Below are 14,945 nucleotides of genomic sequence, written 5' to 3'. Positions count from 1 at the left end.
TTCTTTTTTAAAGAAACATTATATTTTAAATAAATTCAGATTTACAAAAAGTACAAAGAATTCCATATACCTTCAGTGAGATCCCTAAATATTAACATTTCATCACATTTTAGCTATCTATCTACCTATCTTCTTATGTACTACTAGAGGCCCAGTGCACAAATTCGTGCATGGGTGGGGTCCCTCAGGGTGGCCTGCAGAGATCAGGCCCCAGCTCGTGCCCCCAGCCTCGCAGCCCCACCTGTCACCCCACCTTGACCTGGCACCGCCCCCTCACCTGCTCTACCATCTATTTGAGTATTATACATATAGATAACTGGTATTGGGGCCAGGCCCCCCGCCCGGCTCCCTCAGCAACTGGGAGCTGGGCGGCGGCCCCAGCCTGGCCACTGCTGGTCAACATCTATGGGGAGATCAAGGGGCAATTGGGCCCCCACTCGCACCCGCCTTGGCCTGGCACCTCCCACTCACCTGCTCCACCATCCCACCACAGTCCCACTCGGTCCCACTCTCGTTGGGGCCCATCGGGCCGGCAGTGCCTCCAGTGCCACCCACTGCCAGCTCTGCATTGCCGACACCCTCCATGTTCCATGCCACCCCCTGGTGGTCAGCGCATGTCACAGTGAGCGGTCGAACTCCCAGTCTCCCAGTCCAATAACCACCCAAGGGGACAATTTGCATATTAAGCTTTTATTATATAGGATTTGTAAATTGCAGACATAACCCCCTTTAATTTCCTAAACAGGGATTTTGTCTTTTATAATCACAGGACAATTATCAAAACCAGGAAATTAACAATGAAGAAGCAGTATTATCTAATCTATCTTTTCCAAATCACACATATTATCCCATGAATATCTTCTATAGCAGCAGTCGCCAACCGGTGGTCTGCGGACCACTAGTGGTCCGTGAAGTCTGAAAGGTTGGCGACCACTGCTCTATAGCAAAGGAAAAAGTCCTTTTCCTTGTTTGGATCCAGGTCGGGATCACGCTCAAGTCCTCACCTGGAGGAGCTGCTCCGTCTTGCTTGGTCTTTCAGGACCTGACACTGGTTATGTGGTAAAAGGTCAGATGCTGGGTGTTTCCTCCTGAGGAGACCTTCAGCACACCACATCAGGAGAATCATGATTCCTCCTTGTCCCATTATTAGTGGTGTGAACTTTGACCTTCTGATCAAAGTGGGGTCTACTATGTTTCTCTACTATAAAGTTATAATTTTTCCCTCTATAATTAACTAATTCTTTCAGGGAGGCACTTTGGGACTATATATCATCAAAAAAGATATTACCTTTTGAATCAAATAAAACTGGGAAAATTAAATTTAGGTACTTCCACAGAAAAAGTTCAAATAGTTTTAAGGGGAATTTTTAAATATTACTCACAAACTATGTGTTACATGTCTCCAGCATGTCTGTCTAGGGCAAGCATACAGCAGAAAAGAACACGAGCAAAACAGGAGGAGCACAGCATTGAGGAAACTCACACTCACTCGATATAGTCAATATAATTTTTATATTTTATCTGGACAGAATTATCCCAGTTATCTATATGTATAATACTCAAATAGACTAACATCCTTATTTTGTAGTGATTGAACTTTATAAATCAAATGTAGGCTTGAAGACCATGAGACCCTGTTAATGGTTTTCTTATAACATAAAATAATTTTCTTTTAGAAAAGTTAGAAACTAAATTTAAAAATGAAAAGCTGGATGTCTAAAGGGGCCCTAATGTATATTCCAGAAAAAATACTTGTTATCCTGTTCTAAGTCACATTGGGACATGATAATCCCCAAGTTAATCAAGAAGAACAGAATAAGAAATAAAAGGACTAACCAGCTGCGCTGGAAAATCCTGCCAGACGTTCCAACTGAGGGAACTAAAATCTCATTATCACTTACAAGAAATTGTATCTTAATACTATTTAAAGACATCTAAGCACCACACACTGCTCTGGTGTTGAGGCTCACTGACAACATAAGTACAGTGCTCTCCAGCACCGTACAAGGACTGTGCAGACTCCACACAAAGGTGAGAACACTTTTTCTGTCAAATACATACACTGAAGGGATTGGTGATAGGCAAAACTGTGCATGAATATACATTCTAAGCACAGTCCCTGAAAAGAAAATAATCCAAATCAAGAGTAATGAAACAAAAAAACCCACATAAGTGTACATATGTCCACACAAAAAAACTGTACATAAATGTTCATAGCATTATTATTCAAAATAGCCAAGCGAAACAAATACAAATGACCAGCAGCTGATGAATGGGTAAATAACAGATGGCATATTGATACAGTAGAATATTATTTGGAAATGAAAAGGAATTAAGTATTGACACATGCTATAACATGGATAAACCTTGAAAACGTCATGCTAAGTAAAAGATATCAGACACAAAAGGCCACATGTTGTATGATTCCATGTATATGAAATGTCCAAAAACTGGTAAATCTATAAAGAGGGAAAGTATATTAGTGACTGTGTAGGGCTGGGGAAGATGCGGGAGAGGGGCAGTGACTGCTAATGGGTACATGGTTTCTTTTGGGAGTGATGAAAATACTCTAAAACTGATTATAGTGACAGGTGCACAACTCTGTGAATATATTAAAACCAACGAATTGTACTTTTAAAATGGGTGGACTGCATGGCATGGGAATTATATTTCAATAGAGCTGTTCAAAAAAAGAGTAACATAACATAGTCTTAGAGATAAATATTCATGAAATTTGTTATCAAAATTTCGTATTCTGTATCCTTAGCTATTTAAACAATCTGAGTTTGCTCCTTTTGAGCTCAAGAAAATCAAATATTTCCTACAATTAAACATATTTATATACTGTAAATATAAACTGCTAAAAACAAAAATGGGAAATTATTTAGGAAGTTATGGAATAAATATTGAAATAAAAATTCAGACTAATGTCTTAAGCAGGTATTTCTGAAGTTTTAGAAAGCATTTTCTGCGCAGACACTTATACGTCAGTGTTTAAAATTATCTTCTCTTTAGACAGTATATTCTCTGCAGGTTAGGAATTTAATGCTAAAGTATAGTTATTAAGGGAAATAACCTTCAAGTATAATTATATATGTACATGTACATGTACATACATATGGAAGCATAATAGAGTTGAAAGCAGTCCCTAACACAAAAAGTTTACATATTGCCATTAATAAAAATAAATCCGAGGCTACTCATTACTTGTTTGAAACAAAGACTTGATGGATTCTGTGTGCTTTAAAATGGAAGCACAGTCTTGGAAAAACACTCAGGATCAGATTCTCTTCACTTTCACAATCACTGTGGTAAATTAAAGTGTTTTCTCCAAAGGAGGGAAAAAAATGAAGTTAACTAATATTCATAGTTCGCCAGTTATCTATGCTTAACTAAGAAGGAACCATATGGCAGTCAGACTATTTTTTGGATGGCAAATTCCCATTTATTAGTTAAAAGTATTTGTTTTGTAACTCTCTGATATATTTATTCTAATTTATTCCATCATGTTCTGTGACATTTCGTTTTGTTCTTATCTAGACATTTTGTTCTGGGACTTATTTAATTTTGGTCTTATCTAGACATTTACTTTTAAAATATCTGTCTGGACCAACTTGTCACTTTTCTTTCTGAAAGTGCAATGTCTTTCTAAAGGGTACCTGGAGCCACAAACTGGTCGTGTGAGGCTTCCGGGAGAGACGCAGCTGAGGTCACCGGTGATGATAGTCCCACACTCCCTGATGAAGATGCTACCTATGGACCAGCAAGAAAATTGTTACACATGGGCAATGAAGCACAAGACAGATATCCTTAAACAGAAGGCTTATAGCAAAACTACACTTGCTAGTCGAAAACACTTGCTACTAGAAAACGTTCCATATTTTGAGAGTTATCACAGTTTTTGAACGGCATTTTCTTTTCTTTAATTGATTTTAGAGAGAGGACAAATGAGAGAGAGAAAAAAAAACAACAACAGTGATGTGAGAAACATTGATCTGTTGCCTCCCACACATGCCCTGACCAGGTATGTGCCCTGACAGGGACTGGACCCACCATCTTTTGGTGTTTGGTATGACACTCCAACCAACCCAGCCACACCAGCCAGGGCTTGAGTGGCATTTTCTACTTTTTCTTATAGGACCTATTACAGTTTATGTAAATCAGTAACTCACAGGAGTGAAGTTTTGATTTGAAGCCCATTAAGGATATTAAGGTCCCAATAAGATCTATTTTATCTTATTACCTAAACTAGAGGCCCAGTGCACGAAATTCATGCGCGAGGGGGGGTTGTCCCTCAGCCCAGCCTGCACCCTCTCCAATATGGGACCTCTCGAGGGATGTCCGACTGCCCATTTAGGCCCGATCCTACCAGGCCTAAACGGGCAGTCGGACATCCCTCTCATAATCCAGGACTGCTGGCTCCCAACTGCTCGCCTACCTGCCTTCCTGGTTGCCCCTAACCACTTCTGCCTGCCAGCCTGATCATCCCCCTAACCACTCCCATCAGCCTGATTGATGCCTAAGTGCTCCCCTGCCAGCCTGATTGCCCCTAACTGCCCTCCCTTGCAGGCCTGGTCCCTCCCAACAGCCCTCCCCTACTGGCCTGATTGCCCACAACTGCCCTCCCCTGCTGTCCTGATCCCTCCCAACTGCCCTCCCCTGCTGGCCATCTTGTGGCAGCTATCTTGTGTCCACATGGGGGCAGCCATCTTTGACCACATGGGGGCAGCCATCTTATGTGTTGGAATGATGGTAAATTTGCATATTACTCTATTAGATAGGATGTTAAAAGGCTGAAATATACAACTTTACCTATAATTCACTGTGTCCTTGAGATATTTTGCATTTTTATGAACTTAATTTATCTTTCTATTTATTTATTTTTAGACTCCACATATAAGAGAAATCATATGGTATTTGTCTTTCTCTGTCTGAATTATTTCATTTAGCATAATACCCTTAAGGTCCTCCCTTGTTGTTGCAAATGGCAAGATTTCATTCTTTTTTATGGCTGAATAATATTTCATTGCATACTTACACCATAATTTCTTTATTGGTTCATCCATTGATGGATAGTTAGGTTGTCACCATATACTGCTTATTGTAAAAAATGCTGCAATGAACTTGGGGTGCATATATCTCTTTGAGTGAGTGTTTCCATTTTTTTTTGGATTAATTTCTTGATTTCTTAACTCAAAAGAGCTTTATAAAGTTTCAAAAGGCACACATAAATCTTAATAGTGCCTATGAAAAAATTATCATAAGTACTAAAATATTTTTCTTATCTCTCCCCATATTGTAAAAAACTCTTTAAAAACTTAGGCAATATGTAGGGAGCAGTTATAGGGTTAAGCCTCGGACTGACCTGCTGGCAAAGCCGCAAACAAGTCCCAGCTTAGAGGGCACAGCCCTCTTAGCATAATTAAGCTTGATCTTGTGACTGCTCCCTAGATCCTTCCTGGGTAGCTAATGGGCTGTGGGAGGTGCAGCAAGTGCTACCAAAACAAGTGAAACTCACAAGAACATTGTAACTATGGTGACCACTACCTTGTTTACCTCTGACTATAAAATAAAGCATTAGCTTGCAGTCTGGATCTGTTCTGTGGTCTCAGTCACACACAGAAGATCCACCTAGAACCAGCTTATTCTCTTTGTCTGTCTTTTCTTCATCCTTTGCCAGCCTTCCCTCAGGCTCGCCGAACCCGAACCCTTGGCTGCGCTGGCGCGGCACAGCAATATGCTGACCCTATGTTTCAGAATACGACATTTTTAAAAAACATTAAATATAACAGAAATTTTGTAGAAGGCAAACACAATTTCACTACAGGTTTATAAGATGAAAAGATTGTGTGGCCTCCCTCAATTTGGAGAAGCCCAAACTGATGAGTTTGGCACCTCCTATGTGAAAAATACCTTACCTAGAGAGGTGATCACTCTTTTACTTATCACCAATTTAATTTCTCTGCGATAGCATGAACTTCACATACCTGGATAAGGTCCATGTCGGTGTACGCAGAAGGCCTGAGCTGTCAAGTGAACTTAGGAATCAATCTTGCCTCACACACTCAAATACTATAACCCTCCCCACATATTACAGCATATTTATCCTAACAAATCAAGTAGGTTATCTTAGACTTGATATATAAAATACAATGAAAGAAAAAACCAAGGTTATGTTCATTCACAATTTCTGATAATACAAAAAATATAAATTAGGAAAAAATGATAGATGAAATTAATATACAATTTTTAAAGTTCCCCCATTCAACTTGAAGACCTTAATCTTCTCTCACCACTTCAAGTTTGACATTTTGCAAAAACAAGAAATAAGTGATAGGAAGCTGTAGCCAAGAATGTAAGCTACACACATAAAGTTATCAAAAAATAAACCTAGATAAATTTCAGTCTAAGTAAATAACTCATAAACAGGCTGTATTGTTTTATTTTATATTCAGTATAGTCACATTAGATTAGCACTGAAATAAAAAGTTAAGAACTCTGAGACTTTGTGGGTCCCAGTAGATCCCAGAGGGATCAATAGTCATCTCTACCTAATCCTCTTAGTTTGGGTCTTAGCAGATACCTTGTGTATGTGCATTTGTACTCACACAAACTCATTAAACTTGAGTCATTAAGATGACCTACGTGCAAAACCACAATCTAGACTTTCTCTCACTTTCACATCTGCCACATGACACATCCTGAGATTTCAAATTTACATCTATATAAAGAGACAAATGAAACTGAGTCTTACTTGAAGTGAGTCTATATATTTGTAGCCTTATCACCACACTGGTATTACACAGGCAATAAAGGCCTGTCAGTGCAGAGAAACTGATGCTACTTAAGCTACAGTGCTTTGCTTATAAACACTAAAAAAAATAACCTTTCATCAATGTGCTTATAAATAGATATGATAACTAATGAAGATTTCTAAATCATGTTTCATTGTAACATAAGCAGTTACAATTGTAAAAGAGTCCTTCTGAAATAGCAAGAAACAACAAAGCCATTTACCATTATCAAAGTAGAATTTGAGTTTAAAAACAATTTCTTATCTTATGAAGAAAATGTATCAAATGTTCAAAAACTGTTTCTTGGTATTCTGCCTTATAAAAACAAAGGAATTCACTGGATACTTTAAAATTTTTTCAAAGTTCATTTAGGAGTTGCATATTTTATTAGTCAAAATGAATTCATAATACCTTTCATCCTCTTTCAAAAAAAAAAAAGCAGCATTGGTGCCTAAACAGGTAATTTTTTAAAAATTTAAAAGATAACAAAGGAAGAAAATGAGGATTTGTGGTATGAAAAAAGATAGGGTACAAACATTTTTAAAACATGGCAAAAATGAGGTTAACTGTCCTTGGCCTGCTCTCCAGTCTATGAAATAACTTTCAACTACCATCAAACAAAAGTCAAGCCATAATTCTCTAATGTCAGTTTTAATGTTACATGCCATTTTACTAGTACTTTGCTGAAATATCTTTCTATCTGTATCTTCACAGCTATTACATCTTATCTCTTTATAGCCAAAAACAGACTCAGCTCTTGGCTAACCCTTATCTGAAATCCCTTACAAACTTTTCATACCTTCTATTTTCCCATGTTTTAAAATTGTGAGTAGGTGCTGTATGTCAGAAGAATGGCAGCATAAGAGATTCCCTGGCCTCTCCTCCTGAGATTTCAACCAGTTAACCTACTATAATTCAACAAAGAATTCCTTGCTCAATATAGAGGCACACCTGAGAGACCTGCACATTGAAGGTGGGCAACCAGGAATAAACGTAGAGATGGGAAGGGAGGAAAGTTCAACTGGTCCACAAATGCAGCCCTGTAGCTGGGAGCCTAGAGGGGGAGGAAGCCGGCGGAGGAGATCCTAATATAAGGTGACAGGAGAAGAGTTGACTTTGGGTGGTGGGCACACAGTGCAATATACAGATCTTGTAACATAGAAACCCACCCCTGAAACCTATATGTTCATGTTGACCAATGTCATTCCAATAAATTTAATTTAAAAAGGGAAAAAATGTGAGTAGACTTGTACCCTATCTTTTCTCATAGTACAATCCTCATTTACTTTTCCGTTATTCTCTCTTGTTTTTGTTGTGTTTTTTTTTAAGACTAAATTTGGTCATAAAGATGTTGCAGCACACTGGCATGTACTAGGTATAAACACCTATCTAGTTTGGATACTTCTGAGAACTAGAAAAGTGACTTCAGGAGGAAAATCAGCTACTGCCTGGGGATGGGGACACTGAACTAGACAGAAGCCATTTCTGAACTGGCTTATTTATAAGGGCAATACCCCCTGAGGTGACAATGACACCCCTTACTCTATGTGTAACTTACAAAATTACAATCCTTCCAGAGCCAAGAAACTGAACTAATATCCGTTAGATTACACCATCAAGTCCCTATGGTATAATCTAAGGATCTGACCCAAATCAATCATAGAGCTTTCCTTAGAAAGACTAAATGGAAAAGCAAAACACCAATCAATAAACTGCATCCTTTGTTAAATCTGTGAGATACACTAAACAGTTATATAAATAACCACATAAGTTTATTAGCAAGATTTCCATCATGCAACTGATGCTTCAAAATGTAATTTTAAAATTTTCTTATGCCTGAGAAAGGTTTAGTTGGTCTAGGTACTGAGAGCTTAGGTTTAAAATAATACTGGTATAATAAATAAATTCTACAGATTTTTCTCCTGTTGGGACAAAGAGATAGAGTATGTCGGGCATGATAAGTTGAGCAGAATTAGGGTAATTAAACTACTTCGATAAATAAAAATCCCTAATTTGGTAAAAAGTCACTGATGCCCAAACTCCTCTGTTTGGAAGTCAAAGAAAGAAAGGAGTTGACTGTAAAAATTCTAATGGATAATACCAGTCTTTTGAGAAACTTCAATAAATAAATCTAACATAGGACTATATGTAAAAATTATTTTAAAAAACAGATTCCATTGCTACATATTTCTCAAAGTGTATGCTGCATCCTAACACAAACAAGTTAAAAGCTTTCACATTAAAAGAGGTGCTTCTATTACAACAAATAATATATTTCAAAAGTTTTTCTTGGAAAATCCAGTATACTAATCTGTAAGATTTACGTTATTATAAAATTGAGAAATGCAAGAGTTAGATTTGCTTTCACTTTTTGTACTTAAGTATTTTTGTATAGGATAAATACAACTTGATATCTACAAAATAACTAAGATAGCCCAACATTAAATAGAGCAATACTTTTTACTGGACACCTACTATGAGCAACGAACTGAAAAATGTACAAAGATTTTCAGGTTAGTCAACAGCCCTTTAAACAAACAGGGTAACCTAAAAAGAATTACTTTTAAGCACATGTTAATGCTGCCCATCTGTGAACTAAATAAACTCCTTTTTGCATTTAATCATATTATTTCTCTTATTGAGACAAAGACAGATACTATTTCTAGCTTGGAAAGGAAAGCATGACATGTAGTGGAACCAGGGTAATTATTCTACTTTTCCAAATAAAGGTTCAATTTAGCACTGAAAACCAACTCTTCTCTTTTGAGTCTAGAAAAAAAATAAAAGACTATTAAAACTGTAGGAAAAAGTATCAGTCTCATGAGAAACTGTGTGGTAAGTGACTCCTATTAATGCCTGTATAATAGCTATTATTCTCATACTGTTTTGCTCCTGGAAGCACAGGTGACAAGCTTTTCTGTCCTAGGTTCTACAAACACAGTAATTATTCCAAAAACACTTTACAGTAAAACATACTGTTTTCCAGTGGAGAATAAATGATTCTGTGTGCTTGTAAAACAAATGAAAACCAGTACCATTTACTAGTATTATTTAGAAATATTTAGGAGAGAAACCATGATGGCATAGGTAAACACCTAAACTGTTGCCTCGCACAACAATTTCAAAACTACAACTAAAAGACAAAACGTCTATCACCCAGAACCACGGGAAAGCTGGCTGAGTGGAAGTTCTACAACTAGAAGGAAAGAGAAAAGAGCATTGAGACGTGCACAAGTGCTGAAAAGCTGAGGTACGGAGGCGCGTGAATCGGGCTGGTGGTGGGCGACTGGGTGCCCTGCTTTTTTCAACCCGAAGGGAGACAAGCTCCTGATTACTCTGAACTCCAGTTTCTGGGGAGACGCTGGGGACCCAAACTCCTACGGGGAGAAGCTGGACTGTCTGCCATCGGGTCGGAAAGGGAGGGTGACTTTCTTGCAGAGGTGCACCCAGCAATCATTGTTTACTGCGCTGGGGCGCGGGACACGGGGACTTGGAAACTGGCAGCCATCGCTGTTTGCCACGCCCTAGCCTAGGACTCCCTGAGACCCCGCCCTGCACAACCTATAAACCCACCCAAGCTCCACACAGCGGCTTTTGCATATAAGTGGCCTGCCCCATCGCAGCTTAACCTAACAAACTGCAGCTCTGGTCAGACAGCTCCAAAACCTCCAAACCCCAAGCAAAGAGGAGAAAACTGTAGTTCTCGTTGTAGCTCCTGCTGGGTGACCTCAGACAGTAGCTGACCTGCACCCCATTGGAGATCCAGAAGCTAGTGTATCTAGTGGTCAGTGTGAGAAGACACCAGATTTCAACTACTCACATCCATAAGTGACACATTCAAGAGGCAGACTCAGTGAGCACCAAAGCCCCACTGAAACAAGTCCTGCCCCATAAGCGTGTCTCCAGCGCAGCAGTTCTTCCATTATAGATACAGCGGGTCCTCACAGCCAATTGGCCTGGAGGTCAATTCCTCCCAGCGACACCAATAACAATCAAGACTTAACTACAACAAGGCTGTACACACAGTTCACAAAGGGATGCACCAAGAGTGTCCACCTCAGGTAACTGGGAGGCCGACCCACTGGCCCATATAGGACACCTAGCACACAAAGCCACCCTACCAACTCAGGGAGGCAGCAAAAATGAGGAGACGAAGAAACAGATCACAAACGAAAGAAATGGAGGAAAACAAACGACTGGATATAGAGTTCAAAACCACGGATATAAGGTTTTTCAAGAATTTCCTAGAAAAGGCCGATAAATTCAATGAGACCCTCAAGGATATGATAAAGGACCAACTAGAAATTAAACATACACTGACTGAAATAAAAAATATTATACAAAGACCCAATAGCAGACTACAGGAACGCAAGAATCAAGTCAAAGATTTGAAATACAAAGAAGCAAAAACACTCAACCGGGAAAGCAAAAAGAAAAAAGAATCCAAAAAATTAAAGATAGTGTAGGAAGCCTCTGGGACAACTTCAAGCGTACCAACATCAGAATTATGGGGGTGCCAGGAGAAGAGAGAGAGCAAGATACTGAAAACCTATTTGAAGAAATAATGACTGAAAACTTCTCCCACTTGGTGAAAGAAATAGACTTACAAGTCCAGGAAGTGCACAGAACCCCAAACAAAAGGAATCCAAAGAGGACCACACCAAGACACATCATAATTAAAATGCCAAGGGCAAAAGACAAAAAGAGAATATTAAAAGCAGCAAGAGAAAAACAGTTAATTACCTACAAGGGAGCACCCATACGATTGTCAGCTGATTTCTCAACAGAAACTATGCAGGCCAGACGGGAGTGGCAAGAAATATTCAAAGTGATGAATAGCAAGAACCTACAACCAAGATTACTCTACCCAGCAAAGCTATCATTCAGAATTGAAGGTCAGATAAAGAGCTTCACAGGTAAGAAAAAGCTAAAGGAGTTCACCACCACCAAACCAGTAATATATGAAATGCTGAAAGATATTCTTTAAGAAGAGGAGGAAGAAGAAAAAAGTAAAGAGAAAAATTATGAACAACAAATACATATCTATCAAGTGAATCTAAAAATCAAGTGAATTAAAAATCTGAAGAACAGAATAAACTGGTGAATATAATAGAATCAGGGGCATAGAATGGGAGTGGATTGATAATTCTCAGGGGGAAAGGGGTGTGGGGGGTACGGGAAGAGACTGGACAAAAATCATACACCTATGGATGAGGACAGTGAGGGGGAGGTAAGTGCAGAGGGTGGGGTGGGAACCGGGTGGAGGAGAGCTGTGGAGGGAAGAAGGAGAAACAATTGTAATAATCTGAACAATAAAGTTTTATTTTTAAAAAAGGGAAAAAAAAGAAATATTTAGTGTGTCAAACTTTTTAGAATAGAGCAACTTATGAATGGGAAGAAAAAGAAAAAAAGGCAGGTGTACATAAATTCCTGTATTTCATATGATCAAGACGAGCTTCTATCTGATGCCTATGTGTAGAAATGTGTTCATTAGTACCACCTGGAATCTTTGAATGGGTCAGCTGTCTCCAAGCTGCTTTGTTCTTAAGCAAAATTTCAGGGCACTCAAGCATTATTCATCAGTTAAGATCTGTTCTCTTCTTCTACAACTATTATAAACATTTAAAGTTTTGGTTGAATCAGAAAAGATAGGAAAGAGGATGGAAACTCATATAAAAGGATGGTCAGTGTAGGGACATGAGCAAGGCAGACCTCGTTTTGCTCAGCCAGAACTTCAAGTAAATTGCAGCTGTTATAACCAAACAAACCTTAGAATTCCTACCATGCTTCTCTCTCCACTATGTAAACTCAAATTGTTTCACAGATTCAAAAGGAAGCATTTATGAATTCTTTGAAAGTACCATTGTTTCCGAGGTGGAGAGAGAACTTGGGTCTCGGTCTTGATGGGACATTCTAGATGGAACCCTCCAAAACTTGAGTGAGTCATCCAAACCTATGACAACAGGAAAACAGTCAAGCGAATAGTCTCCTGGGTACTGTAACAATTAACAGAAAAACAGTCATCACATAAAACCAGTCAAGAACTAAGAGAAGAGGTTGGCCTAATTTTTATTTGCCTAATTAATTTATATGTAAAGCTTGTTTTACAGAAAATTTAATGCAATTAGCTGACTGTGCTTTAGCTTAATGTAGCACAATTTATCAAGAGCACATTCTTGATAAATTGCAAATATAATGTGCATAAGAATCACACAGAGCTTGTTATAGCAGTTCCTGGGTCCAATTCCAGAACATTTGTCCATTCCCCAAGTCAGGGAGAGGCTGTACATTTGCATGGCTTCAGGGCCAAGTTCTGAGTAACACAGGTCCAAAGATATCCAAACAATTAAATGGGTCACTTTCCTAATAGAGATGGACATTTATTTAGAATGTCCAAAATGTCATCAAATGTAATTTTCCTCTTAATTCCTCCAAGAAATGAGCAGAAAAGTGAATTAGGAATTTACTTTTAAATATTTCATGATAAAGAAACTGCATGTCTCCAATTTACTCTTAAATGTCTCAGAAAAAAAATACATACATACGCATACAAGTAAATTTATTCATACACATGGCATGGGAGCAAATATTATAAAATATTAACATTTGGGAATTCTTGTACCTTTTCTGTAAGTGTGAAATTATGTCAAGATTTTTAAAAAATTACTTTAAACTTAATTTTAAATTTTATTTTTATTTTTAAATCATTAGAAATTAATATAAGATATAATTATTATCTACGTGCTAAGGTCTTATACTCCAAGAGAATCTACAAACAGAAATGAAAAAGTTTCAGCAAGACATTTTGATAAATGAGTAACATGCCAAATATAAATAACTTTTGCTATATTAGCAAAACAAATTAGAGAACTTGGTAGGAGAAGGTCTTATTCTTGATTGCCTAGGTCACAGTGGTCGGCAAACTCATTAGTCAACAGAGCCAAATAACAACAGTACAACGATTGAAATTTCTTTTGAGAGCCAAATTTTTTAAACTTAAACTTCTTTTAACGCCACTTCTTCAAAATAGACTTGCCCGGGCCGTAGTATTTTGTGGAAGAGCCACACACTCAAGGGGCCAAAGAGCCGCATGTGGCTCGCGAGCCGCAGTTTGCCGACCACTGGCCCAGGACGAACCTTTCCAAAGTTCAAGATAACAGTAGAGGAAAGTATAAAACTTTGCTGAAGGGTATGAAAACTTATGAAACATTTATATGATTTCAGAAATGGTTTCTATGAAGTATTTATAATGTAGAAAAATGCTTAGGCAATGTTTAGTGAAAGAAGAGGATACAAAAATGTACATAAGATATGAACACAATTATATAAAACAAACAAAAGCTATAGAGGAAGATGCCTGGAGGGAAATACACCCTAACGCAACAAAGGAAATATCTGGGTAGTGGAACCAGAGAAGAAACCAATTTTTCCTGTGTACTTGGCATTATTTTTCAAACATTTTATAACAAATACACTGGTCTTTAACAGTTTAAAAGGTGTTACATTTTATAAAAATCTAAATATAATGTACTTACCATTTAAATCACTGCTTTCTGAAGTTCCATTAGGAGCAGAACAACTCGAATCAAAGGTATATAGTCCCAGGTAACAATGTTTCATCATCTGATGCAAATGTTCATAGAAATGGCAGTGATACAAGAGAGCCTGCAGCGCGGGCTTTCCTACCAGCGACAGACCAGAGTCCTCATCATGGACACAGGGGCCCTGGAGGAAAAGAGGGAGAGAAAGAGAGACAGTGAATTATCACATGATTTCTTCAAAAAGACCCACTGTCTCCCCACACTCCCCAGGTGCAACCTGGCCTCTCCCCTGCCTGTCCTGTGCAGCAGGCCTAGGGCATTACTTCCCAGCACTCTACGTCTTTGCTGCCTAATGATCCACTGAAGGCAGAGGCTTCACTACATCTCTTGAGGGGCCATTTAATTTAAAATTCTTCTATAAAATGGTGCAACTTTAATCAAGTAATTATGTACTTGAGCCCTAAACTCAAAAAGCTACTTTACAACCTACACAAAACAATAAGTATTAAAATATCAGAAATAATGTGATCCAAGTAATTACATTCACAATTAGTCTTCGTACCTATGAATAAGCTAGATAAAATGCATGGCCCATCAATGTTCACAATGA

General features: G+C 38.3%; 1 protein-coding gene across 5 annotated transcripts in view; it reads right to left on the bottom strand.

Moving 5' to 3' along the window:
- Window positions 1-14,945, bottom strand: part of RTTN (rotatin) — a 129,590-nt gene that overhangs the window by 33,993 nt on the left and 80,652 nt on the right. For all 5 annotated transcript variants that reach the window (XR_013961539.1, XM_080686468.1, XM_080686470.1 and 2 more), the window contains 3 exons: window positions 14,330-14,519; window positions 12,656-12,747; window positions 3,660-3,753 (listed from right to left, as the gene is read on the bottom strand). Coding sequence is in view for 4 of the 5 variants with exons in the window: in XM_080686468.1 (XP_080542594.1) it covers window positions 3,660-3,753; window positions 12,656-12,747; window positions 14,330-14,519 (376 nt within the window). In the remaining variant the exon portion in view is untranslated. The remainder of the gene's footprint in view (window positions 1-3,659; window positions 3,754-12,655; window positions 12,748-14,329; window positions 14,520-14,945) is intronic.

Source organism: Plecotus auritus (assembly GCF_963455305.1).
Source record: "Plecotus auritus genome assembly, chromosome: 8".
Classification (NCBI taxonomy): Eukaryota; Metazoa; Chordata; class Mammalia; order Chiroptera; family Vespertilionidae; genus Plecotus; species Plecotus auritus.
This window is presented reverse-complemented; position numbering and strand designations above follow the sequence as displayed.